Genomic DNA, 27,512 nt, shown 5'->3' on the forward strand with positions numbered 1-27,512 from the left:
TATCATGGATTTAATGTTTCACTTATTGAGCATTGGCTGCTCTTTCTGCTAAATCTTCTCTTCTTGATTTGCTGTTGGGATCGTAGTAAGGTCTCTCAGCCTATCAATGCTTATGAGTACGATTGTATTTTTCATTTCCTTTCAAAGCAACTTACTGTAGGCGTGATTCTCCAGCCATGGCGTCTTCCAGATTTAAAATAGTCAAAAATGGCACAGTGGAACGTAGATCTATTATCCCATACAGCAATGGTATCTTCAGTCCAATTGAATCTTACTTGGAAATCATGGCCACCGGCGATATGATTAAACAAGAATTTGAGCAACACATCAGATTCTTTGCGATTTAAACCAACAATGCTCTTTGTAAATCCGGGTTGGACAAACAAACCTGCAATTATAGAGTATGAGAAAAGCGATAGCAACAACTTGTGGTCGGCATACCTTTCCAGCCAGTGAGAGGGTTAGTACGAACAACAGGATGAACGGAATCCACGAAATCACGGCGAATAAAATGGCCTGTACGCTGGGCATTGTCTTTATGGACTTGACCTGTATGCACAGCTTCTAAGCCTTCAAGGAACTGTTGCATGGGCTTTGATAGCTTGTCATAAGCGTCATAGGCAGAGGCCCAGATGGTGTCTCCACCAACACTATTTCCAGACCCAGGTACAGTATCAATCTAAAACAAAGGTCAGTAGATGTTCTGCTCTCAGAATCTTACACTACTCACTTTGAGGAATGTCAAGCCAGCAGGTTGGTTTTCATAGGTGATATCGCTGTGCCAGGCCTCGTCGGCAGATCTAGACTCTAGTAGCTTGGTGGTTTGAGAACTGGAGCAATGAGTTGGTACGGATTGTCAGTATATTGTAGGCAGTCATCTTACTCTTGCTCGTCATAAAAAACACTTATTACTTCTGGAAGACCTTCAGGTTGTCCTGCAAGATTGTGAATGTGGCTAACTTGTGGTCAATATCAGCAATATTTTCAAAACAGTGAAAACTTACAGCTTTCCAAAGTATTTACCAAGCTCAACGCCTTGATAGGGATCAAGATCTTGATTGCGGAAGAAGACGACACCCCTTTCAGCAGCTAGCAATGCTAAATCATTCTTTTGTTGATCAGTGAGTTGCGACAACTGAAGGCCATGGACTTCAGTGCCAATGGAGGGAGTCAAATCAAAGATCTTTTCAGCGTTGTCATAGAGGGAGGCCTTCTTGGGATCAGCAAGCTTTCCGGGGTCATGGTGTTCAAATGGTTCAAGAGGAGGATACTTTTAAATGTCAACTTGATACTGCTTAAATGTAGATACATGTGCCTATATGTACTTACAGCGATTTTGGGATAGACCTGATATGCACCCTTTTCTCTTGCCAATGCCTTTAAATCAAGCTTTTGGAACTGTTCAGAGACGGATTCAATAGAGCTGTCGTTAGTGTTAGGGGGCATTTTTTTGTTAGAGATACTTTACACTTTTCGCTATAAAGCCATTTGATATTTATATTTAATGCCACTTACTGTTTGTGCAACAATGTAAAGCTTCCTGTGAATCTTCGGATAGCCAATGATGATCCAAAAGACGCAAACTGTTGAAATGTAGTAGCTAAAGCACGTCAGATCAATTATTCCGTTCGCAATGAGCAATCAAGCTATTGCACCATTTTATCTAGTTTCAGTAAATGGATGAAGTTTAGCCGGTATAATGGGTGTATTTTCTCACTGACGAATTGGTTGCTTATGGTTTTATCACACACCATTGCCGTTATATATACGAAACAAAGCACTTGTTCGTACCCACAATCAGTTTATATGCCTCATCAGATCCACATTGGCCTATCAAAGAGCCACTGGCCGCAATTAATGCTGAAGCATGGCAATATTCTTATCGAGATTACCATTCTCTTTCGAATAGCATGATTAGTGTTACCTGAATTACAAGTAAATATCGCCATATTCCTATGGTATTGTGGCATTTTATTTTCTGATCAAAATGGAAAATGGCTGGTAGAAGCTGGCTGAAAACCCGGTATTGCTTGTTTCCTTCTTTCTTTCTCCACTTTTAAATCCTTAATATTTGACTGTAACGTCTATAAAGGGGGGAACATACCTACGGCAACACTCACCTCATCTCAAGAAAGGCACAGAAATCCGTAGACAAGTCTGCTTTCTCTTTTATCAATATTTGTCTCAATGATTTGTAAGATCCTATGTCAGGCTTGGAAGCGAAAGCTAGACCGCCAAAGTTTAAATCTACTTCTGCTACGATAGTAATGCCGTAAAGGCTGATACCGTCTTGTATTGGGTTTTGGTATTTTGCGCGTCTGATGGCTTCTTTGAATGTGATTTTGTTTCTCAAACTCGAAGGCAATTTGAGTAGTGGTTAATACTTCAACCAGTGATGAGCACTTGAGTAGTGATGTTAATCTGAATAAGCGATTGATTCAAGAATTCACCGGCGACAGTCAGTTCCGTATCAAGGGAAATACAAATTGTCAGGAATGATTTCTCAAGTTCCTTGCTCTACAAGACAAAGGACATGAATGGAGCTATCCCCGAAACCATGAACACGCTGTAGAACGAGCTCCTGCATTCCAAGCAGAATGAGCTGTCATATTTCGAATTTGGAGGCAATAACGTTAGCAGATTACTGTCTATCATAGCTCAATAAGTTAGCGCACTCATGAAAGTTTCTACTCGATATGTAACCTTTTTGTATTGCAGAGACTTTCGTTATCTGCCATTAGATGAGGTCAACGACATTCTATTTTTTGCTGAATTCCAGAACAGTGATAACAAATGCCTTTTAAGTAACTTGAATGCAAACATGTCGAGTGCGACGAAAGGTTTAATAGAGAGGAAAACACACGTAGACATTACAAAACCTTCCAGGACTACAATGAAAACGTGAATCAGCTTGCATCAAGTCCTATTTTGAAGAACGAAATTTGAAAAAAAAAATATCGTAGAAAAGGATTCAGAAGCATGAGAGGTAGGCTGTATGAACTATGTATACTAGTTAAAGGAATGCATGACTAATATATTTCACTTATCCGATAGCTGGCTGATAAAGACATCAGTGTACTCAAAACAAATTCTAGGTTGATTGCAGTCAAGCCAATCTGGCTCCAAATCTACGAGCACAAAAGCTCCTTGAACAAACACATGCTCAACGCTCAGCCTAAAATAGCCATACAGTATTCACCAAATAAACATGTTCAGCAAGCAACATAATAGGCCATGTTAATAATTAGTCAACATGTACGAGAAGCCATGCCCCCACCCTCTGAATTAACATGATGAATGGTGAAACCTCAATCTCAAGCGAACATCGCCATATCTCTATAATATTGACTGTATTTGATCAGCTTTCTGTTATCTCTAGAAACTCCTAAATGTAGGAAATCTTGCACCATCAGGTTTGGCAATCAGTTCACTAATTATGCCCTAATTTCTGCCTTATACTTTGAGCAGGCTATTTTAAATTGATGATAAATGATACAGACATTTTATTCATAAGCAAATGTATTCCTAAGCTAGTTTTTCTGCTCTGCTGCTTGTTTTCTCTTCTCCTCACGAACTTGCTTTTGAGATTTGCTTTCTGGATCGAAATAAGGTCTTTCAGCCTAGCATTGCATTAGTGTATCGCACATTTGTCTTGACATGTATCTCTGCTTACCTGTGTAGTAATTCTCCAACCATGTCGACGTTGATCGCCATCCAGATAGTCAAAAATAGCGACATGGCTTGTAACGCGGTTGTCCCAAACAGCAACAGCATCTTCAGTCCATTTGAATCGAACATGGAAGTCATACCCGCCAGCAATATGATCATACAGCAGTTGCAAGAGGGAATCTGACTCGTGCTTGTTGAGACCAACAATACGGCGAGTGAAGCCAGGTTGGACATACAAAGCCTTGAGTTTTGTAACTGGATGGGTGCGAACAAGAGGGTGAATATGCTCGACATCTTCACGGCGTACGGTGTGGCCAACAGAAGCAGCACCTGCAGCTTGTTCTTTACCAGAATGAACAGCTTCAAGTCCTTCAATTCTCTTTTGAAGCTCTGGTGAGAGACGATCATAAGCAGCATAGCCCGAAGACCAGATAGTATCACCTCCGCTTTCTCCAGGAAGAATGTCAATCTAATGTGTTTGGGTAGGTGAGTATGTGGCTGTTGGTAAAGATGACTGCAAGCAAATTACCTTGAGGAACGTAAATCCAGGAGGTTGAAGCTCGTAACTAACATCACTGTGCCAGCCTAAATGTATATACTTTCAGTTCTGCCTACAACATCTATGTGCTACTACAGCCTACCATCCGAGGTTCTTCTGCTAATGAATTCTTTGGTGTATTGGTTTGCTGGAATGCTACCGTATCATTTATTAGGAAAATAGCTACAAACAATTGACACATTAAATACTTACTCTTTACCATAGTAAATGGGCAGCACTTCAGGGATCGGTTCAAATAAGCCGCCAACATTATGGATGTGTCTATGAAACAATGTCAATACAGAACGCACACCGAAAATACACATTTAACATACAATGGACCATAGTAAGAGCCTAGCTCTTTGCCTTCATAGGGGTTAATCTTTTGATCTCTGAAGAATACAACACCGCGTTCAGCAATGAGCAGGCCAAGATCGTTCTTTTGCTGATTAGTCAATTGATTCAGCTGAATACCATGAATTTCAGTTCCAATGTTGGGAGTCAAATCAAACACCTTGGTGGCATTATCGAGCAAAGAGGCCTTTTTGGGATCTGCAAGGTGACCAACATCCTTGTGCTCGAAGACGGGAAGCTTGGGATACTACAGAGAAACGGGTTGATAAACAAATTCACAAAATTCATGTCTTGTGTATACCTTCTTTTCAGGAAATTCAAAGTAGTAGCCCTGAAGTGCCAATTGTTTGATATCAATTTGCTCTTCGACGGTATTATCCAAGACGGTGGTTTCTTTTTGTTCAGGCGGTGACATTTTCAATTAGTATTTTGAACTGAATCAGATATCCAACAGTTTTGCTGCCTATTTATACAATTCATAAAAAGCTTCAATTTTGTATATGGTGTCAATAAGGTCAATGATGAGAAAATTTGCAATGTCTATGGTGAAATCTATACTTTAGTATGAGAAGATCTGTCCGTTACATATGACCGTCTCTTCTTCTTTTTCCCAAAGCTAGGGTTATTTGACAAAAGAGGGAATGATGAGCATCAAATAAGATATCGCGTCATTTGTTAGGTGATAAGCAAGAATCTATTGATAACTGTGTTATCAAGTTTATTGCAGAATGCAGTAATGTGCTTTTACAGAAATGAGTGGTAGTCTGTGCACCACGTCTTCTAATTTGCACATCTTGCAATAAAATTAAGATTATCATGTCATTATTATTCAACTGATCTAGATGTGTCGTGATAGCTGTTTACAATTTGGTGAAAAAAGATTAAAATAGCAATATGTACATGCCTTTGTATAGTGGTGAATAGCCACTATATTTACTGAATAGCTTAAAAACCATTGATTCACTGTGATTGATCAACTGAAGTCTATTGTGGCCAACACTGTCTTCTCTATACATGCCATTAAATTAGCAAATACATCAAGGCAGACAAATTCTAAATTGATTTTGCTTTAGAGCTGTACCAGCATTTGGGTTTAGGTTGTCATCATTACCATGATAGTTACTGCTCTCATGTTCTCATTGACTAAGAAGTGGCGAGAAGATTACAAGGTACGCGCCTTTCGACACTTTGGGTGGTTTCCTGACCTACGTTTCGCTTTGGTGGAAACCAACCTGCGCAGCGGCAGCTCGAGCTACCGATTGCCCTTGCGTATCTTATCATAATACTACTACGATCATTTTGACCCTCTACTTACACATGAGAACTCTTCGTGTTATCTGTGGACCTGATTCTTATGTGATGCTCTACATCCATATACACGTAAGCTACTTTATATACGGCAAGCAGCATACTGGTATTTTCTCTTTCTAGTCCTTATGGTCCCTGATACAGCAAAATATGAGTATATTTGAGCTTCGTTTTCTTGCGTTCAAGGCCGTTTTAGATGGTCAGAATAGCACCAAACAATTGCTCTCATCTTGGTAGTTACTTTCTGACATCTTTGCTCAACTTTTTGAGGACCAAAAAAACAAGGATGAAATTCGGACAAAAAGCATGAGGGGTACCTCATGGTTTTCATCAAAAATCAAACGATCGCGTTTTTGACCTTGAAAAATGAAGACTTTTACTAAGGTACATATTAAATCAAAATGCTTCTATGGATCTAACGTATTCCCTGAAATCATCGTTGTGAGACATTGATATGTAAAATTTCTACTTTTTGGCCAGAAACCTCTTTTCATATTTTTGTAAATTGCTCAATAAGTTTATTCAAAACATCTATCTTACTTGACACCATTGAATGCGCCTTGAAAAGCACTCCAAGAAAGCTTAAAGAAGCTTTTTTTTTTGTGGGGGGAGTCGAGCTCCAGGTTTTATTTAAAGTCCTTAAAATGTCAGACTGAGGGGAAAGAAAAGGACTGTTGGTGGACCCAATGTCTGCAATGAAGGGGAATAAGATATTTTTTGAACTAAGTTGGGAAAGAAATCTACTACTAATCAGGTGCGACACCTAGAGCCAATACAATTATGCGAATCGTCAAAACATAGATACTGGATAAGAGCACAAAACACCAAACGAGGACATCAGTACTACGTCAAAATAATCACCAAAAATGCATTCACTAAGATTTGAACCGGGATCATCCAGATGGCATGTTGGATGCTTAACCACTTCGCCCTACCACCACGGGCCGCTTAAAGAAGCAGGGGATGATCATCATATTCTATATAGTCGAATCTGACGAAATAGATCGATCTAGTCGAAAATCATTAGGTTTGTCCAATCAGGTAACAGTTTATGAGCCTGGCTTTAAATTATTTTTGGCTGGTGGGGCTGGTTAATCATATATGAGCCAGGCCTGACAGATGCTTTGAAGCTCAGTGTCCATGTTAGGGTTGTAAAGGTGTCTAGGGACTAATAATATGACTAGTGTAGATGTTATGCTATATTTCTTGACACTGGTGTAGTCATCAAAGCAAAGGACTGGATTGATTGACGGAATGGCTTTATTTTGAATGAAATATTTTGGTATGAGATATAATACAGATAAATGATACAATGTTGACGATTTAGACGGTGACCTTCCAAAACACAATACGATTAAACATGTATTGCATTAGGTCTCGTAACCGTGGACCAGCGTAGGTTATCACAGCATATGCAATCGGTGATTTTCGCCTCCATAGTACCAGAAACAAGATCATCAATATCACGAAATTGAAAAATGCATGCTTTGCTACTGATCTGAAGAGCCATAACCAACGCCATCGGTGCGATGATTTTCTCTTGAGTATGTCCCTTCTCCGCAACGAATCTATCTCTTCACACAAGGCAGCTACCTCTGTTTTTAACGTTTGAATAGCTACATCCGACGGCTTTCTCTTCTTTTGTCGTCTAAAGTTGGCGTAGGGATGTTGCGTGGGCGTTGACAAGTACAATGAAGATGTCGCAGTAGCTACTTCATTATCGAATTCATCCTCCTCATCAAACGGCTGTGTGTTGTACAAATTCCTTGATTTTGGGGATAGTTCAGGTGTCAATGGGAATTCGCTAATGATTGGACTAGAATAGTGTGAATAAGGCTGTTCTGATAGAATCTGCTCCTGCTCGATTTGTCCTAAATGGTATTCCTCTTTTTCTTGGTCATTTGTATCCCATTGAATAAGATTCTCTGGGAAGGTGTGTGTGACACAAATAGGGATTAAAAAAGGCCCTTTTGTGGGGAGATTGCTGTAGTGCATGTGTAATATATACCTTCTTCTGCGGTGTCCGTGTTTATATCCTCGTTGACTTCGAGCAAATAGTGAACTGATTCATTTAAGCTTTCTGTCAATTCTGAATTGGGAAATCGATTCAAAAACTAGGAATACGGTTGAATGTTTGCCGAAAAGGCTTCTTGCATTGTGTATTGTACCTCTTTCAAGAGCTCAACAAGTGCATTGATATACATGATTTGAGCGTCAATTGGGCTGACTCCCCTCATTTTATCCCACGCTTTCCTGTAAGAACACAATGTTCATCATTCATCCTGAGGCAGTTTTACACTATGCAAACAACGTACCATTTAGCGTATGCAACAACCTTTCTGGATGATGGTTTCAGCAACATACAGTCTCCATTCAGTGCCTGTTTATATAGTCCGTAGAAATCCAATTTGTCTGCAATGGACGGTTGAAATGCACCTCCACTTTCTGTTGGCAGCGAGCGAACCACTGCTAATGCTCTGCAAAATCGAACCTGCGTTATGTACAGAGATTCTGATAACGTACTTGTTGATGCCATAATCATTGTTGGATGATTTGGAGGAAAAAGAGAGAGAGGGAAAAAAGAAAAAAAAGATGAAGAAAAAAAAAAACGAGAGCATTGCTATAATAGCTTTGATATCACATGATTGTAACATTTTAGTATGTAATACTCTAAAAGCAGAGCAAGAGACTCTTGGGTTTCCAGTTTCAGTGGTTGTTTGTATCAAGGTAGATACTTTTTTGGGGAGAAAACCAAATATTTACTTTTTAAATGTTGGCATGTGAATGCTCTCAAGAAGAATCAATGCTGTACGATGGTCTTTTTTCGTTTGGATAACCGTTCCTTGATCCAAGAAATGACGGGGTTTCCGCCCTCCACTAGGCGTTTGCAAATCATGCAGCATACAAGCTTTCTCTGTCGTACAAGAGCTATATTTGCCGTTACTACAATAAAGTAGGCACTGCAAAGGGGCTCTTACATGATAAGAGTATATAGCGATCATCGCTTTAGTAAAACAGTAATTAAGAGCTGCTTCTCTCATTGCATATCGCTGCTAAGCCTACCGACACCAAATTGGCGTTTGCATCGATTCCATCAGACACGAAAAGCAGCGCAAGCAACCAGGGATGTTCAGCCTCGGCTAGCTTAAAACGGAGACATGTTGTGTTGTGCTGGGTTAAGCTTACTCTAGGAGAAACAAATGCGCAGATCACTTAAAAATAGCTTGTATAAAACCTGGAGATCACTCATCTTTTATCGTCTCTTTTTCTATCCAACTTTTTTTCTATCTGGAGATGCTTGAATTCAAGTCAAAACGATACATTTACTATGTGTTGACACTGATTGTATGTTTGTTGCTGATGGGCGGTACATTTCACTCCACAAGACCCAAGTTGGTGGCATCCCCAAAAGAAATTGAATGCAACACAGCACCAAATTCTACACGGAAACCAACAGATGATACATTTAGTCCCCACTGGCAGCCAAAAAAGTATGACCCTCCACCACCAGAGACGATGATGGCTATCATGAACAACGTCGTCACTGAAAAAGAAAAGCCATCAAAGCTAAACTTATATTCAAAAGCTCAGGAAAAGAAGATACTTCTGATGGCTGTCGTGAACAGTGGCATGATAGATTACACATTGAATTGGATTGAATCGCTCAGGCTCACAGGACAAGACGATAAATTTCTCGTCTTTGCTATTGACCAAGGCGTGGTGGATGAAGTTGCATCAAGGGGTTACGGCAAACAGGTTACATTGATACCTAATGATTGGTTCCATGTGCCTCTTGCATCTGACATGGCGCTTTGGAAGAGCAACGACTACCGCCCTATTACACACGCAAAAAGTTTGGTTGTGGAGAGATTGTTGTACCTTGGTATCACTGTGTGGTTCACGGATGTCGATATTGTCTTCCTCAGTCCATTCATCCGTCAAACGTTATTGACTCAAATGGCCCAAAGACCCAACACCCATATGATATTCAGCCAAGAAGTAGACCAACGCAGCATCAACTCTGGTTTTTATATGATGAAACCCTCGAGGATCACAAAGCAGTTTATGGACCAAATCATACAAGAGCAGGATGCAACCGAAACGTTGACACAGCAGAGGGTTATGAACAGCGTACTGCGACATATGTTTCCCCGGGACTTGACCAAGAGCCCCTATCGATTGTTAGACTTGCTGTTGTTTCCTAATGGTAACTACTATTTCAAGATGGGTTTGCCCAAGAAATTAGGTATACAGCCATTGATCGTGCATGCCAACTTTCTAATTGGTGACAAGAAGAAATCAGCCCTCAAAAAGGTTGGTCTTTGGTATATATGATTTACTATAAAAATAAAGGCGTCTTTTCAATCATGTAATCATAAGGGATTTATTCAAATTTATGATTATCTACATAGCAAGCTCAATATATCTATTCCTGCACGTCTTTCTTTTTTTGCCTCTTGCTTCTATTATCTTCGCTTTCGACTGTCTTTAACTTTTGTTCGGAATTGCCCAATTCCACTTGTCTTTCAGCATTTTCATTTTTCTTGTCTTTCGCGTCTCCCATAACGTCCTCCTCGACATACCGTCTCTTCCTAATGTAAGCATCCTCAGGAAGATGCAGACGAAGATCAAACACCCCTCTGATAGGAACACTGGGAGTATAATATGAGCTGCTTTGAGTGGAGGATTCACCCGTAGGAGGACTGACAGATGAATAAAGATCTTTAATGAGGAAATTTGGCAGTTGTGTCTCTATATTGGCTGGAGGAACAGGTTTAGAGTGGCCAATGTCTGGAGACAACGGTCTGGAAGGAGAAGGAAAGAACGGTGGTGTACTGACAGTTTCATCATCAGCAAAGACTTGTTGAGGGAAAGCGACCAGGTCATCTATCTCATCGGATACAGCGTGTGCAGGATTCACAATGTTGTTGTTTTCTCCAGAGAGATCTTGTAGCCTGGGATCTCGTGAAGGAGAGGGAGACTGAAATGGAGGAGAAAAGCGACTGGCGAGGAGTAACAAGGGAGCGTTGACGTTATTGTCAGTATGATGCTGATCAGTTAAACCAGATGCTACCGATTCATTGGAATACTTGTTACTTTGAGAGTTCTCACTGAAATCACCTATGAAATTGCTCGAGGTTAGTCCGTTTAACCTTAAGATCTCTCATGCTATTGCACCTACTTCCATGGCCGTCCAGCGGATTGTTATATGGCTGCTGCTCTAAAGAATCATCAGAACCAGAACGAGATTCAGGTAAAAGAGGGTCCGCATCAAAGTTGTAGGTTGCAGCTGCGCGAGCCATAGCTGGATTTGGAGCCGTTGGCTGAAGTTGGAGACCATTAAGCAACTGGTCAAGGGTTGATTCTGAATTTTCGATGGAAGAATCTAAGGGCCTCATAAAAATGGCAGGAAGTGGAGACACATCATCATCAGAGCCAGAATCAAAAAGTGTTAGAGAAGCAGACGGCTCATTTGTTGCAGTAAAAGACGCTTCGGTCTGTCGTGGTCGTGGCGGTGTTGGTGGCCGTGGTATGGCCATTGTCAGTGTATCAAAGAGATCAGCCGGGTCAAGGTCATCATCGGCACCAGGAAGTAAAGAATCTTCAACTGGGATAGGATCAGAGTGGACATTGGGAGGGGCCTCAGGGGTAAATGTTACAGCAGAAGCGGATAGCTTATCGTGAGTGCGTGTCTGCGAATGAGCAGGTTCCTGGAGATAGAATGGTGGTTCATCATGAGCAGGTCCCTGGAAACGAGGAGGCGCCTCCAAATGAATGAGTGCTTCAGCTAGAGTGGGTGTTTCAACAAAAGTGGGTGCCTCGACCTGAATAGGATTCTCAGGATGATTTGGCGCTTCTCCATAAATGTATGTCTCACTATGAGCAGATGCTTCAGCATAAGTAGACGTTTCGGCATTTGAAGGAACCTCCGGCATCATGTCTGAATCTAACACTGTAACAGCAAAAGTGTCACCAGCTCGTTCCTCTTGAATCAAAGCAGATGCAAGCCGAGCAAGGCACGCCAATCTTCTTCGCTTTCTATGTTTTCTCTTGTTTCTGCGAACTCGTAGTCTCCAAGTCCTAGGTCTAAGCAACCATGCTCGTCTAAGGCGATTGCGATATTTTCTGTATTCTATAACTTTTGCGGTTTTGTATGAACGATAAAAGGGTGGAAACATTTCATTTGTTGCATGATAGAGATAGGTATCAACTGTGATGTCGTCCTTCACAGTAGCCGTATGATGACCGTCATCTTCAGGCATCGGATCGTTCATAGTAGCGTTCATGTTATGAGCCACAGTGCTTGCTGCCGAAGGAGCCATGGAATAAGCCATTGTGTCATGCCTAGTGGCCTCCGTCATGCTTTGATTGGAGTTCTCTTGTGATTCACTCCACATAGCAATATCTTCATTTACAAGCTGCTGAGGATGTCGGTCAGGAAGCTGCTGTTGGTTAAGGTGCTGCCCAAGAAGCCGTTGCTGAGGTAATGTGGAATAAGAAGGATCCGATGCGTGTGTATTTCTGACACCACCATCTCTAAAATTTCCAAGCATGTCATTCATACCAGTTGTGAGCTTTTCCGCCAAACCATCAGGTTCAAAAACAGGTGTTTGTTTTGGTGGTGCAGTAGCATGTTGCATATATTGACTAGCGGCAAGTGGATACTGTTGTTGCACTTGGTTGTAGTGATGGAATGCGGGAGAAGCAGTGTGAGTATATTGAGTAGGATTGTGCTGAGAGTGTTGAGTATTAGACGATGCCATGTATTGTTGTTGATGACGATGAGGGGCTGGAGTTAGTACATCTGGCTGAATGTATTGATTGCTAGCTGCCAATACTTGATGTTGAGGTTCTGGATGCTGACCACCGAGTGCTGAGGTGCCTTTTTGTAGCCGTTGAGCATTTGTAGCGTCTGCTACTTCTTGTGGAATCACACTGATACTACCTGCCATTTCTGGGACAATACGCTGATAAAAGTTAATTACAACTGGCGTATCAATGTTAAGGCTTAACGTGGGATGTCCTAACGATGGTACGCCGCGAGAGGCATCTACTGCATGTTGAGAGAGTGCGCACAATGTAGAAGCTTCAACAAATTCTTGAACATTTGGAGCAGTTGGAGTGGAACTGGCAAGAGATACAGGAGCTGATTTTGTGCGTTTTTTTCTCACAACAAAATCTGGTGTAGACTCTCTATCTTCCAAAGGGCATGAAAAAAATACAGCGGTTGCGAGACGAGCCACAGGAGCAGCAGAATGTTGAGGAAGAATAACGCCTTGTTGAGTTGAGCTTGTTCCTGTGAAAACTACCTTGGCTTCTTGAGGTCTACGGGAGCGAGGTGGAAATGGCTTGGTGATACGTCCAGGTATAGCAGTAGTAGGTTTTGAGGAAGACGCCTTTGAGCTTTTGGGATTTGTAGTTTGAGTTTTTGAGACTTGAACCTCTCGCCCTTTACCTTTTGGACTTCTCGGTGGTTTTGAGCCTTTCGCTATCTCCTCGCCAGAGCTTCCTCTCCCAGCATGCGTTGAAGAAGCCACTGGAGAATCAGAAACAGTAGGGACAGTAAGAGCAGCAGTAGACACTTGTGGGGCGCTTGTCGCTTCTTGTGGGACCTCTGACAGAGGCTCAGAGCATTGAGAGCCAGACATTTTATCAAAGCTTGTGCTTGCATTGTCGACTGAATAAGTGGTTGCTGATTGATTCGCTAGGGCAGCATCAGACGAGGATGTGGTTGTGGGCTGATCGACAAACGTAGTTTCGCTGGCAATATCTGGTGCTGGATTACTTGCTGAAGTTGATGCTGTTGGAGGACCAGCGGCAGTGTTCAGTGTTGGTGCGATAGTTGAAACAGAACGACTTGGAGTATCAGTAATTAATCTTGTTTGTGCATTAAAGGTAGCGACGAGATTAATTGTGGCAGGATCCCCGTAGCCTCTCCTTGATGGACTTGAAGAAGGCGATGGCGTTGACGCTGGCCTAGTGAACCGTGTGCCATCACCAGCTTCAGTAGGTTTATTTTGCTCTTGTCCTGCTTGTGGCGGATGAGTTGTAATAGGACCAGCATTTGCTACTGATTCGGCTCTGGTAGGAACACATGAGGTGCCTTGAGTGGGCCGTTGTTGGAGGACTCCATCATTGCTGCTGCCGGTTTTATTGTTGTTGCTGTCGCCATCGTCGCTGTCATTGCCATTGCCTAGATGATTGCCATTGTCTGGGCGATTGCTACCATGTGGGCGACTATCATTATCGCTGCTATTGTCGTTGTTTTTGTCTGATTGTCTCCCACCTTTTAGAATACGAATGATGTCTTTTAGCGCCTTGTAGTAATAAATACAAGCGACAATACTATCAGCTTGGTTTTGTATGGCACTCAGTATGTAGTCCACAGCATTCACCTTGACAATGACAGCTGCCCTCAGATTTTCGATTAGCAGTCGATATATGGCTGCTGTGAGAATGAAACCGAGCAGCATGTAAAATCTCCAGAACCTCCTGTAGAGCCTGTTCAGCTGGATTGAAAGTAAATTCTCCTTGACAATATCAGCTTCTATTCGCAGCTTTGGCCCTAGTGCTTTCTTGGGAAGCAGCCAATGGTCCTCAAAGGTAGGCACTCTTCTTGCGATATCGAAGTTCAAGTTGTTGATTTGGCAGCCACTGACTAAATATAGAGTATGATGGGTTAGAAGCTAACTGATCACACGTTAGGCCCAGTGAGACAGTGCATACCAGATAGATTGCATTGATCAAAGTATATCAGTCTGGATCCTTTGGTTGTAACAGCATCCATCAGTAATGTGCTATGCACTGCTTTGCTTTGTACACTTTCTATCGTACATCCTCGTCTGACTACATAATAGGTTCTTTTAGTGACAATAATCGCCAAATAGGATATCCAACTTACAAAGCGATGGGTGTACATGAAATGTCTTCATTTCTCTCTCTAGCTCCAATATGAGCTGTGCATGGTTTATATCTAGGTGCTGCAGGGCATAGTATACAGCAGAAATGGCGATTATAAGTTGAACGATTATAAAACCATGCAGAAACTGCACCATGATTTAATATTTAAAAATTGAGGAATAAAAGAGAGAGAGGTCCAACTGATGTATCATTGACATTTGTCTTGCAATTTATGCAATAATCCACAGAGAATGGCAATTGATGGATTCATTATTCAAGCAGAGGGGACTAGACAAGCGCAATGTCGATGCATTTCTACAATGAAACATGTGTGCAATCATTGATGTGGCATTTTATGGTGAGTAAAATACTTGATTTCAATTGACTGTAGAGGTTGCACGTCCTAATTCACCATTTCACAGACGGATTTGTGAGAGCTGTAGGTGTTTCGGCTGTGAAGTGTACCTGAATCGTGCGGGGTTCAACCCACTGCTTGCAGCAGCTGTCGATCAATGAAACCTTTATAACCTTATCTGTCAACAATGAACAGAAACCCTTATTTAGACATGTCTAGCATATGAGTACCACATTGGTGACAAGTAGAATAGCATTTGTATATCTTTGAGAAATCCATGACATGATCAAAACCGCCACCCTATCGAAAAAAAACAGCGTGATGGTGATTTTGATGCAGGCTAAATGCTTTACTCTGTGGTGGCCCCATTTTCACCCTCAAAGGTCTGCAGAATCCAATAAGAGTATGTTGGACCCTGACACTGTGCAACGTTACATTGTCTTTAAAAAGCCATGCCTTTTTTATAGCTTATCCAAAGCTGACAGTATACCTTTATTACCTTCTGCTACTCAAAAGTATGTAAATTACAGCAAAACCCAAGTATTTTGGGCTGCACTTTCTCGAGATAGAGGCCGTTTTAGACCTCCAAAATAGCACCAAACATTCCCTCTCGACTAGCACGAACTTACTAACTCCTTTGCTCAACTTTTTGGGGACCAAAAAAACATGGCCAAAATTCGACCAAAAAGCATGAGGTACCCCTCATGGTTTTCATCAAAAATCAAACGATCGCGTTTTTCATCTTGAAAACGAAGACTTTTACTATGGTATATCTTGAATCAAAATGTTTCTATCGAACCAGCGCAACTCTTGAAATAACATTTGTGAGGTTTTGAGATACAAAATCTCGACCTTTTCGCCGAAAACCCCATTTCGTATTTTCATATATTGCTCAATAATTTCAGTCAAAGTATATCTCATAAGCAGCATCATTGGATGCGCATTGAAAAGTGCATCAAGAATGCATTAGGAAGTATGGGATGATCATCGCAGCTTACATGGTCTAATTTAGCAAAATAGTTGGATCAAGTCGAAATTCGATCAAATTTGTCCAATCTGGAGCAGATACTGAGCGGAGGTGAAATCATCTTTGGCTGGCAGGTTGGATGATGCCATTCGTATAAAGCAATCGATAGTTGTGAATCTTATAGGAAGGGGGGGATACGAACTGTAAGATACTACAGCTTAGCCTGACTCTTTCCTTGCTTCTATTACACGTGCTGCATACAGTAACGAACTTTAACGTTGCAAACTGCCCATTCAAATACGAGATATCTTACTCGAAATGGCATACGCTGAGTGTGACCCTAGTCCAAGACGTACACATATAGTTGACAAAACTACACATAAACAGGCTAGAATCGATAGAATCATCTACACATAATTTTATTGATCCAGAACAAAAGATGTGATCAAATTCAATACAGCATCCGGTTTCTCCGCATGAACTGGTAAAAAAAAACAGATGTGAGTACACAGAATAGACATCCCGATACCATCGCTGGCCAACTTACCCCAATGCCCAGCATCCTCCACCACCTCTAACTTTGAATTGGGAAACAACTGCTTGATTTGCCTCTCTTGTTCATGGAAGGGACGCAAGTAAGGGCTCGCTCCACCAGCAATGAACAGAGTTTCACCCTTATAAAATGCATTTTCAGGTACATGAAACCCGCCAATGTTTTCCAGTGATTTTCCTAAAACATCATAGGGGATACGGAAACGCAAGGCACCATCTGACATGCGTTTCAGGTTTGTCAATAAGAACATGCGCACGCCCACATTGGATTCGTATTGAGACAGAATTTGATCAGCTTCGCTTTGTTTGGAGGGATTGGCTTCTTCAATGGCCTTCATGGCAGTGATATAATTGCTGAAATTGCGAGCGAGCTTCATGGCGACGGGAGGCATATCCACCACAATCAGTTTGGATACGAGATCAGGACATGCTAGTGCTGTATTCATTACTGCCTTTCCGCCCATGGAGTGGCCCAACAAGATGGGGTTCTTTAAATTTTGTTGATCTATGAATGCCATTAAATCCTTAGTCATGGCATCGTAGGTGTGTTCAGCGGTATGTGGGCTGTCACCATGGTTGCGAAGATCCTACGCATGACTCAAACTTAATATCACATGCACTATCAATGATGGAAACAGATCTGATCAATAGACTTACAATGGTGTAGACATCTCTTGATAATCTGTTGCTCATGGCTTTTGCGAGAGAGGTCCAATTTTGCTTGGAGCCAAACAGTCCATGACAAATCAAGACAGGCGGTTCCTGAGATGGCTTTAAGGCATATTTATCAAACGACACATTGACGGCTTTTGAAGAGTAGGTTCTAATGGACTTCGTATAGGCCGGAATATATCGCTTGAGTGCAGTAACGTTCATTTTTAGTATACAAGTGTGTGGGATAAACAAACAAAAGGGTGGCATCCGGGGTTTCTGCTGAGAAGTAGAGCGTCAATCTAGTACGGTCACACACACACACAGGAGATCTAACAAACTTGAAATGATAGTTTATGGCATAAAATAAGAGGGAAATGTACAATATAAGGTAAGGGTGCATTGGCATTGCAATAAATAAGGCGTTGTGGTAATGAAAATTACGTAATAAATAAGGCTTTGTTTAGCTGGTGTTGGTATCAACTGGACGAGCTTGCTCAATCCTTCTCAACCGAGTGGCTGTGGTACTAGATGTACCGTCTTGGTCTACTAGATGATCTCTTTTTTTATGCTGCTGCTGTGCTAGCTTCATCGCTTTTGTAGATCTTCTAGTAGCAGTGATGTCTTTCCACACAAAGCACGAGTTACCGGCTATTTGCGTCTTGGGTTTTCTTCCTCGCTTCTTTCTAGGCATTTGTAAAAGTGGATCCTTCACAATGGAGCTCGAGAACACGGCGACGCCTCCGTTTGTGATGGACGCTGCAAGTGTCTGTGGTGGCTGTTGTTGATTTGAGACAACACCTTTTGTCGCTGCATCTTGAGACGACTGCTGGTTTTTGACATCCCAAACAGTGGGTGTCAGAAATGTCCATCCTCCCTCTTCTGGAGACTCTTTTGCATTAGGTGGCCTACCTCGTCTGCGCTTGAGGATGGTCTCTCCTTCTTCGTTCACAATGATTTGGGTAGAAGGCGGCAACAGCGGCCTTTGATCTCGCTCTGGAGTAGCAGCGACAGGAGAGGGAGATCGACAAGGCTGTAGAGTCAGTGTGGATGGAGCAGAGGGAGAGGAAGGCGATATCAAGATAGATGGCTGCTGCTGCTGCTGCTGTGTTGAGGGAGAAGGAAAAGGAAAAGAGATGGAGCTAGGCGACAGTATGGGAGAGATGGAAGGCGATGTAATATGCCATAGTGTGGGCTTAGTCATCAAAGATGAAGAAGAGCAGTTGGATGTGATACTTGACATGGATGAGATGGAGGGATGTCTTTTCAATCTTTTTGGCGGGTCATCGCCTTGCAAAGGAGGCAAAGACTGACTGACTGACAGCAAATGAGGAGATGAACAGCAGCTGGATGAAATGGAAGAAGCATAATGCGAGTCAACCGGTGACAGTAATGGCGATAATTTAGCGTGTTGTGCCTGTGTTGATTCAGCAACATCTGGGTCGTCGTCTTCAATGACAATCACAGGCGGATCTGATATCAATAATGTGGACAGTGAAGGCACATTGGGATGTCTTCTGCCACCACCATCATCACAATGTCTCATTTATTTTGTATAAATATAGAGAAAGAAGGTAAAGATGCTAATATAAATTGCCCTCATTTATATTTTATTAGCCAAAAAAAGACAAATGGAATGCAGAGAATAGTAGAAATCCTTCTTTTCTTGTGCTTGCCGAATCCCTTTTCTTTATTATAGAAAAAGTGATTATACAGAAAATGAAAAAAAAAAAAAGAGCTTAAATGGTATTTAGATTTCTCATTTTTCCCTGCCTGCCCTGTTTTGTTTCGATTGGCGCGGTGTAAAGGTTGTATACGCTAAGAAGAGCAATTTGCACTCGCTTCCAATGACCAACATGTGCTCTGCTGGGATAATGATGTCTGTAAGACTTGAGCCGGGCTCCGATAGACGCATAGACATTGCAAGCAGCACGCACACCCCCTTGACAGTGGCTAGGTAGCTTGTCAATACCCTTGTTGGCAGACACCATGAGCTCATCTGCTTGGTTGATCAATCGATGTGATAGTAATAGTAATGTCTCCTCTCCAATGTCTCGGGCACGGCCGTCTTGTATCAAACCCACTTCCTTGTCCGTAAGCCACGCCTGCGGTAAGTAACATCTGCCCAGCTCCTTGCTGTCGGTAACAATGTCTCTAGCAATGTTTGTGTATTGGAGTACCAGACCCATTTCACGAGCACGCTGAATGATCCATTGAGTTTCCTTGCGAGAGGTGGGCTTATCAGCATGAGCCAATATGATGCGAGTACACATCTCACCAACACTGCTGGCAACACAAGCTGAGTAATAACTGAGATCCTCCTGATTCATGATGGAACGATGCTCCAAATCCCACTTGTATCCGTCGAGTAATTCTTTGATGGCTTCAGCTTCCAGCACATGGCGCAAACGAGTGAACGACTTGAAGGCAGAAATGCAGGAAGCAGGCAATTGATCGTTGTAGAATTCCCAGTCAATGGCAGAAGGCGCGCTGCTCTTTTGGCTAAACAAGTCGCTCACAAATCGATGTGTCAGCGTCAATTGATCCTTTCTCTTTTGCACAGGGACCTGTTCATTGTCACAGAGATCGTCCGTAGCTCTGCAAAAGGCGTACAGCACACCGAGTTCCTGCCGCACATCACCAGGAAAAACAGCAGAGGCGGTGTAAAAGGACTTGGAGGCTTTGCGAAGGATATCCCAGCTGACAGACAAGTCGTGGAATGTCTCTGTATTGAGCACTTGGTCGGGCAAACAGAACGCCCATGTCATCTCGAGAATTTGGTGAAGGAACGACTTGTCATGCTGGTATTGGCGCTGATAAGGACTCTTCTTCGTGAACAGGTGGAGGATCGCCATCGTACGATCGATCGCACAAGTACCAAATACCAAAACGGTATTAATTAGCGCAAAGAACATGAATTCCTCCACGGGCAGGTGAGGCACCACGAATTTACCAGTGCTTGTAGCCAACGAAATGTCCCAAGTGCCAGCACCGATGGCGACCACATCTACCCAGCAGAGAAAGAGAGTAGGCAGAGCAATGGAGATGAGGACAGCCAGAGGACGACGCAACATGTATTCACCAGCACCAAACCACAGCAAGGCCAGCACCGGACAGGCGTACCACAAAATGCATGATCCATAGAATAATGGCTTTCCAGGGACCGCCAAATGCTATATATATATATATATATATATATATATATGAAGCAAATAGTTAATATTAAAATGATATGCGGCACATCATTTGTTTGTTTGCTGGCTTACCCAAGCTTTGTATGCAGTGATTAATAAAGCTGTTATAGGAACAAAACGGACCAGCATGGATTGAAGGACGGGCGTTTCAGGTTTGATAAAGAAACTGTGCAAATGCCAACGCATCACCAAATTGGTAAATGACACGGTCAATAGAGTCATGATGATGAAGAACATGTATTCCTCCAAAGGCACGTAGCCAATGACAGCCGTGACACAGGTAGGGCAGTAGGACCAGGCTTTGTGATAAACAATGTAATTGTCCCAGACAGAAGCAGTAGTGAAGGCAACCAGTGACAGAAATTTGAATTTGAGCGAATCGGTAGATGTGTAGTAGGGTTTCGATAGCCAGGACAAAACACCCAGCATGGGTAAAGTGTAATAGAGGTGGACTTCCATGTAAGTGAGGAGCATGGCGAGTAATGTATAAAGTTGAATTGGGGATAAAGAAGAGAAGAAAAAAAAAGAGCCGAAAACACCAGGTATAGATGGTATTTATATTAGGCCAGAAAAAAGAGGGAGTGATAGGCAAACAGGCAGCATCTGAATCGATGCCTCTTCTTTTACTCTTCTGATTGAATTTCGTTGTTTTTCTTCTAAACGCTTCACCGCCAAGGAGGCTTGTTACGCAGGATGCGTTGCTATATTGAGCCACCCTGCAAAAAAAAAAAAAGCTTCGATTTGACTCCTTGAAGCGTCAAGACAATGAAAACTGCATAAGCTTCATTTCAACGCATCAAATGCCTCCATCTCCATCTCCTTTTTGCTCCAAATCTCCTCCTAAACACACGCTTGCACATCGCATCCGGGTTTTGACATATGCAATGTATATAAAGACCTTTTTCTATTTTCGCCTTTCTTTTGCTTTTTCCTCTTGCTTTTCACCCTTATCTCTCTCTCTCTTACTTTTGCACATGTCCAAGAAACATATCGTTATTATCGGTGCTGGTGTTGGTGGCACGGCTACTGCTGCTCGTTTAGCTCGCGAAGGCTTCAAGGTCACTGTGGTTGAAAAGAACGACTTTGGTGGTGGTCGCTGTTCCTTGATCCATCATGGAGGCCATCGTTTTGACCAAGGCCCTTCTCTCTATCTGATGCCCAAGTATTTTGAGGATGCCTTTGCTGATTTGGATGAACGCATTCAAGACCATTTGGAGCTTCTGCGATGCGACAACAACTACAAGGTGCATTTTGATGATGGTGAGTCTATCCAATTGTCGTCTGATTTGACACGCATGAAGGCTGAATTGGACCGTGTGGAGGGCCCCCTTGGGTTTGGCCGTTTCCTGGATTTCATGAAAGAGACGCACATCCACTACGAAAGCGGCACATTGATTGCGCTCAAGAAGAATTTCGAATCCATCTGGGACCTGATTCGCATCAAGTATGCTCCAGAGATCTTTCGCTTGCACCTGTTTGGCAAGATTTACGATCGTGCCTCCAAATATTTCAAGACCAAGAAGATGCGCATGGCATTCACGTTTCAGACCATGTATATGGGGTAAGTGTGTGTGGTATCATTGGCTGCCGATGGATTCGTCCTATTTACATGCTCTCTTTAGCATGTCTCCCTACGATGCTCCCGCTGTCTACAGTTTGTTGCAGTACACGGAATTTGCTGAAGGTATATGGTATCCTCGCGGTGGTTTCAACATGGTGGTCCAAAAGCTAGAGATGATTGCAAAGGCCAAGTACGATGCCGAGTTTATCTACAATGCGCCTGTGGCCAAGATTAACACCAATGATGCCACCAAACAAGTGACAGGTGTAACCTTGGAAAATGGCCACATCATCGATGCCGATGCGGTTGTTTGTAACGCAGATCTGGTGTATGCTTATCACAATCTCTTGCCTCCTTGCCGATGGACGCAAAACACATTGGCTTCCAAGAAATTGACCTCTTCTTCTATTTCCTTCTACTGGTCCATGTCTACCAAGGTGCCTCAATTGGACGTGCACAACATTTTCTTAGCCGAGGCTTATCAGGAGAGTTTCGATGAAATCTTCAAGGATTTTGGCTTGCCTTCTGAAGCTTCTTTTTACGTCAATGTGCCTTCCCGTATTGATCCTTCTGCTGCCCCCGATGGAAAGGACTCTATCATTGTCTTGGTGCCTATTGGCCACATGAAGAGCAAGACAGGCGATGCTACGACCGAGAATTACCCAGCTATGGTGAACAAGGCACGTAAGATGGTGTTGGCTGTGATTGAGCGTCGTTTGGGTATGTCTAATTTTGCAGATTTGATTGAGCATGAGCAAGTCAATGACCCCGCTGTATGGCAAAGCAAGTTCAATCTTTGGCGAGGTTCTATTCTGGGTCTTTCTCATGATGTGCTTCAAGTGCTCTGGTTCCGTCCGAGCACTAAGGATTCTACCGGTCGTTATGATAACCTATTCTTTGTGGGTGCAAGGTAATGTAGATCAAAACAGGGGGCTCTAAAATAATCTTGACTTACATATGTTTATGCAACATGTTTAGCACGCATCCCGGAACAGGTGTCCCCATTGTACTTGCAGGAAGCAAATTAACCTCTGATCAGGTTGTCAAGAGTTTTGGAAAGACTCCCAAACCAAGAAAGATTGAAATAGAAAACAAGCAAGCACCTTTGGAGGAGCAAGAGGTTGTGTCAGGATTCTCTGTTTGGGTCTGGTTGCGTGCTGCTTTCTGGATCATGTTTATCTTCTTTTATTTCTTCCCCCAATCCAACGGCCAAACACCAGCATCTTTCATCAATAATTTGTTACCAGACGTATTCCGCGTTCATAACTCTAATGTCATTTAAATTACCATCATCATCATTGCAATAAATTCACTAATCTTACCAAAAAGGCTTGCTTTATTTTTAGTCGATTGATTTCATCATAAAAGTGTCATGCACTTTGCGATATCGAGCAACGTGTTTTCGATCATTTTCATTCATTGAACTCAATGCCATATTGGATTTCAGTCGCTTTCAATCGGGAAATAGTGCCTCCAATCATGATGTGAATAGCACAATGCATGCTTGTGTGTGCGTCGCTCCAAAAAGAGTATGTAGCATAATGTGGAGAGTATCACAAAAGCTGGATCTCAGCACATAGTAACATTACCTGTTAAAGAACATAAACTCTATTTGAATCGCAATTGATATATCGCGGCTTTACGGCTAGACAAACACATGAGGCTAAGCAACAAATGCAAACCTAATGCTTTGCAGACGGAAAAGTATCACCATTAGACAGTGCAGTCTCTGGCCTTTGGTATGAAATGATATGCAATGTAACCATTGTACGTTTTGGAGGGATTCAGTGAGCCTGGTAAAGGCAAATTGATGTCGATAGCTTCAAGTTGACAGAAATTCGCTTGCGTGTCATTAAACTTTGTGCGTTGCAAAACTGATCACTATTCAGAAATGCTTGCTTTACTTGATCTGATTAAGAAGAATGGCCTGAAAATAATCTATCATGGAAAAGAAAGGGTCCCCTGAAAGCTTTATTTTGTAGTGGGCTGCGTTTTGTATGATTTGTGTCACTACCGTAATGAACATTTTATATCTAAGATCTATAATCTGATTAGAACAGACATCCTCGGATCTTAATGAATGAGTCGGTCTTGCCGTTGTCAGGATCTGCTCATGAAATACACTTCGTTTCAGTTCAGGGCACAGGTGTATGTAGATGCCAGAGGCTCTCCTTGCCATGAATCTGCCCTTGAGCGTTCATTAGTAATTCAATGTGCCATTATCTCTGCTCAAGACCATACGCTTTTGCTCATTTATTAGTCGTAAAATGCATTGAAACGACATGCACATCTCTACAGTTGTCAATCTATGATAATCCAAAGCCCTAACAGTGGTCGCTGGTATATCAAATGTGTATTGGATATCGACGATGCAATTAACTGAGAGTAAATACGATTGAATAGCAACATAATGACACAAATGACAGGTACATATGCAGTATCATTGTAACCATGGAGGCCAGATTCACCATTATGGCCAATTAAACAGACAAGCTTAAAGCTCTGCCGCATTGACGAGACTGTTAATGAATGAACATGAGGGTGCTATAAACAGAAACTATTCTTGTTTAGGCGGTTCCTAAATGCTGAATCAATGCAAGGACCCTCTTCATTACATAAGGTACCTGGGGATCTAGCTTTCTTCATTTATTAGTGTATAATTGCAGTGCATTGTTGGTATTCAAACTAGAAAAAAACCCTTTTTTCTGCTATTTGGCATGTTTCTCCCTACCTATATCCCCTTAAATTTCATCTTTCAATAGGATAATAAAGAAAAGAGCGTAATGAAAAGATGAAATGAAAGAAAGAAATTAAAAAAAAAGCAGAGGCATTTAATAATATGAGCATCAGATTGATCACAGGACATGTCTGTGTATCTGTTTTGTGTGTGAGCGATTTCCTCCTGCTAACAAACTCACGTTCTTGTTCCCCTTTTTCTAATAGCAGCAGCAGAGCGGTGGTAGCATTCAGCATGGCCAGGCAAATAAAACCGCTCGTTGAAATACATCGGGATTCTCTTTTTCTTGTTTCTTCTCTTTTTCCTATTATAAAATGAACAAGCCCAAGAGTATCCTCAAATACAGACCAGAGAGCAACATCAACTATAAGGATACGTCTATCACAGCCATCAACCCACCGCCCAGAACGTCATGGCTGTCTCGTTTGCACTCTAAAATATATTCACAAACAGACATTGCACAAGATGAAAACGATGCAGACAATCCCTTACTATTAGCAAAGCAAGATTTGAAGCGAGTTACATTTTCTGTTGGCAATCTCACAACGGAGCATTCATTCTGCGCAAACGATATACCCAGAGATGAATTGTATGAAAAGCAAAAGAGTGATGCAGCTGCTACCAAACAACAAACTCCACAAGTTACAGACTTGGCCAACCATTACGATCATGCTTGTATTCAAAGAGAGGAAGGCTGTGTAGACCGCTTCAGAAACCTTCTAAGAAAGAGCCGGTAAGTAATCAACCCATATCTTTTTTTTTTTTAAATGATATCCTACTTATAGAGAGCGTGTCATAGGACATCGCAATTACAGACCATCAATTTATCCAGGCAACCTATTGCTGCTCATCAAGCTGGACCATTGTCTGATATTTTCATTCTGAAATTTGGTCTTGAATGCCTGAATTTATCAAACTGCAAATTGGAAGACGAGGTAAGCTAATTTCATATGAAAGACTCTATACCAGCTAAAAAGAAAATGTAAAAATAGGCTATTCGTATTATTTTGTGTAGCTTATTGGTAAGCGGTACCATTCAACGTTTGGACCTATCACAAAACAATTTCAAATCAAAAGGATACAAATACATAGCCATTTTCATCAAAGAGGTACTGTTCAGTGGTGGGATGAAAAGGGGAGACAATACGAAACTAACCAATGATGTCTACTAGTCCAAAACAATCCAATCTGTTGACTTGTCACGATGTACATTCGAGAAAAAGGGAATGCAGTATTTAGCACAAGGATTACAATATGCAACCACATTGACAAAGCTGGTGATGGATAAATGCAACATAAAGCCACCGACAGAGACATTTCAGTCGTTTTCAGAAGGAGTCTTTAATGCTACATCGTTGCAAACACTGTCTTTGCGAAATAACCATTTTGCACCAAATCAGGGGACATGGATCGCCAATCTCATCGCCCCTCGTTTGCATGGTATCAAGGATCTGGATCTATCTGGAAATCAGCTAAATTCAATGTTGGCACCGTTGGCAGCAGTTTTGAGAAATAACACCAGCTTATTGCATTTGAATTTATCCAACTGTCAAATCAATCACGAAGGTCTGTCCTTGCTATCGAATGCACTAGGAGACAATCGTTGCTTGGAGGAGCTGGATCTGTCCATGAATCCGTTGGGACATGATACGGATGAGGGTGTACGTTATTTGATATATATATATATATATATTTTTTTTTTTGCAATCAACCTTCATCCATACTTATATGCCACTTCATTTAGATCTTGGCTTTGAAGAATGCTTTAGCTCGAAACGCATGTTTGCAAAGCTTAAACCTATCCGAAACACAACTGGATTCAAGCACGGCCATTGCATTGGCTGAAGCACTTCCCGAAAACGCATCACTCTGTAGATTGGATCTCTCAAAGAATCCTCATATTGATATGGCCGGTATCTTGGCGCTTGCCATCTCCATCAAAATGAATCATACCCTGACCTTTTTGGACATTAATATTCCAGTAAGTGTGTATTCAAGTCGGAGCCATTTAAATTGTATTGATGATGTGATGGAAACTTAGCCTTTGGATGAGGAACTGGCCAACCTACAAAACGACATTGTTGCTGTGTGTACGACAAACATGCTGCAAAAGGTGGAAGCACAACAAAAACATGACAGCGTTACCATGTCGCCATCTTCTTCGTCTTCATCTTCCTTGACAACATCCAATTTATCGTTGGTAGAGCTCCCAACAGAACAGAGATTGATGGCAGCGAAACAAGTGTTGGATGGTCCCAATTCACCACAGCTAGAGGTAGTAGGCGACGAGCATAGACTTGAAACACCCATATCGACAACAGCCAACACAAATATAAACACATCATCACCTGCAGTGACGCCTCTCACAAGCACTGCTGATACTCTTGATACTGATACTCAACAAGCATAGCTGCATGTCTAACTTCATCATATTATAATAAATGTTCAGTCCCTAGACACTGTTACAACACTAATATTTTGGAGACTGAGCTTCCAGACATCTGTCAGGCCTGGCTCATATATGACTAATGATTTCACAATCAATCCACGAAGACCACTTTTGTTTTTACCCTCTTTCCCCTGCTCAATGTTGTCAACGTTCACTAAAGAACGTGGAATTAATATTGCCTTCACGATGAAAAGGGCATTGAGTTTGCCAGCCAGCTCCTCCAGCCAGAATTAATTCAAACACAGACTCATTATTGTCTGTTCCAGATTGGCCAAA

At 42.0% G+C, this 27,512-nt stretch overlaps 10 protein-coding genes across 10 annotated transcripts; 3 read left to right on the top strand and 7 right to left on the bottom strand.

The window, feature by feature from the left end:
- Nucleotides 1-22: 22 nt before the first annotated feature.
- ATC70_005485 (uncharacterized protein) lies at nucleotides 23-1,446 on the bottom strand (the record flags this gene model as incomplete). The annotated part of the gene is made up of 7 exons (XM_064824773.1): nucleotides 23-100; nucleotides 156-388; nucleotides 442-679; nucleotides 731-830; nucleotides 884-955; nucleotides 1,005-1,270; nucleotides 1,330-1,446. 7 exons carry the CDS (start codon nucleotides 1,444-1,446, stop codon nucleotides 23-25), a joined length of 1,104 nt encoding a protein of 367 aa, XP_064680150.1.
- Nucleotides 1,447-3,530: 2,084 nt separating this feature from the next.
- Nucleotides 3,531-4,976, bottom strand: ATC70_005486 (uncharacterized protein; the record flags this gene model as incomplete). Its single annotated transcript, XM_064824774.1, has 7 exons — nucleotides 3,531-3,620; nucleotides 3,674-4,138; nucleotides 4,199-4,254; nucleotides 4,311-4,363; nucleotides 4,421-4,489; nucleotides 4,543-4,808; nucleotides 4,863-4,976. 7 exons carry the CDS (start codon nucleotides 4,974-4,976, stop codon nucleotides 3,531-3,533), a joined length of 1,113 nt encoding a protein of 370 aa, XP_064680151.1.
- Nucleotides 4,977-7,192: 2,216 nt separating this feature from the next.
- On the bottom strand, nucleotides 7,193-8,411 carry ATC70_005487 (uncharacterized protein; the record flags this gene model as incomplete). The annotated part of the gene is made up of 4 exons (XM_064824775.1): nucleotides 7,193-7,794; nucleotides 7,878-7,983; nucleotides 8,038-8,122; nucleotides 8,185-8,411. 4 exons carry the CDS (start codon nucleotides 8,409-8,411, stop codon nucleotides 7,193-7,195), a joined length of 1,020 nt encoding a protein of 339 aa, XP_064680152.1.
- A 752-nt stretch (nucleotides 8,412-9,163) lies between these two features.
- ATC70_005488 (uncharacterized protein) lies at nucleotides 9,164-10,204 on the top strand (the record flags this gene model as incomplete). Its single annotated transcript, XM_064824776.1, has 1 exon — nucleotides 9,164-10,204. One exon carries the CDS (start codon nucleotides 9,164-9,166, stop codon nucleotides 10,202-10,204), a length of 1,041 nt encoding a protein of 346 aa, XP_064680153.1.
- Nucleotides 10,205-10,295: 91 nt separating this feature from the next.
- On the bottom strand, nucleotides 10,296-14,657 carry ATC70_005489 (uncharacterized protein; the record flags this gene model as incomplete). The annotated part of the gene is made up of 3 exons (XM_064824777.1): nucleotides 10,296-10,990; nucleotides 11,052-14,528; nucleotides 14,597-14,657. The coding sequence occupies 3 exons, from the start codon at nucleotides 14,655-14,657 to the stop codon at nucleotides 10,296-10,298; spliced, it is 4,233 nt and encodes a 1,410-aa protein (XP_064680154.1).
- Nucleotides 14,658-16,511: 1,854 nt separating this feature from the next.
- On the bottom strand, nucleotides 16,512-17,520 carry ATC70_005490 (uncharacterized protein; the record flags this gene model as incomplete). The annotated part of the gene is made up of 3 exons (XM_064824778.1): nucleotides 16,512-16,573; nucleotides 16,640-17,231; nucleotides 17,302-17,520. 3 exons carry the CDS (start codon nucleotides 17,518-17,520, stop codon nucleotides 16,512-16,514), a joined length of 873 nt encoding a protein of 290 aa, XP_064680155.1.
- A 238-nt stretch (nucleotides 17,521-17,758) lies between these two features.
- On the bottom strand, nucleotides 17,759-18,841 carry ATC70_005491 (uncharacterized protein; the record flags this gene model as incomplete). The annotated part of the gene is made up of 1 exon (XM_064824779.1): nucleotides 17,759-18,841. The coding sequence occupies one exon, from the start codon at nucleotides 18,839-18,841 to the stop codon at nucleotides 17,759-17,761; it is 1,083 nt and encodes a 360-aa protein (XP_064680156.1).
- A 193-nt stretch (nucleotides 18,842-19,034) lies between these two features.
- Nucleotides 19,035-20,963, bottom strand: ATC70_005492 (uncharacterized protein; the record flags this gene model as incomplete). Its single annotated transcript, XM_064824780.1, has 2 exons — nucleotides 19,035-20,468; nucleotides 20,562-20,963. The coding sequence occupies 2 exons, from the start codon at nucleotides 20,961-20,963 to the stop codon at nucleotides 19,035-19,037; spliced, it is 1,836 nt and encodes a 611-aa protein (XP_064680157.1).
- A 500-nt stretch (nucleotides 20,964-21,463) lies between these two features.
- On the top strand, nucleotides 21,464-23,332 carry ATC70_005493 (uncharacterized protein; the record flags this gene model as incomplete). The annotated part of the gene is made up of 3 exons (XM_064824781.1): nucleotides 21,464-22,050; nucleotides 22,112-22,960; nucleotides 23,029-23,332. The coding sequence occupies 3 exons, from the start codon at nucleotides 21,464-21,466 to the stop codon at nucleotides 23,330-23,332; spliced, it is 1,740 nt and encodes a 579-aa protein (XP_064680158.1).
- Nucleotides 23,333-25,101: 1,769 nt separating this feature from the next.
- On the top strand, nucleotides 25,102-27,197 carry ATC70_005494 (uncharacterized protein; the record flags this gene model as incomplete). The annotated part of the gene is made up of 6 exons (XM_064824782.1): nucleotides 25,102-25,520; nucleotides 25,587-25,722; nucleotides 25,780-25,896; nucleotides 25,960-26,448; nucleotides 26,532-26,768; nucleotides 26,829-27,197. 6 exons carry the CDS (start codon nucleotides 25,102-25,104, stop codon nucleotides 27,195-27,197), a joined length of 1,767 nt encoding a protein of 588 aa, XP_064680159.1.
- Between the last annotated feature and the right edge of the window lie 315 nt (nucleotides 27,198-27,512).

This window comes from Mucor velutinosus (assembly GCF_035048745.1).
Source record: "Mucor velutinosus strain NIH1002 chromosome Unknown tig00001544, whole genome shotgun sequence".
Lineage (NCBI taxonomy): Eukaryota > Fungi > Mucoromycota > Mucoromycetes > Mucorales > Mucoraceae > Mucor > Mucor velutinosus.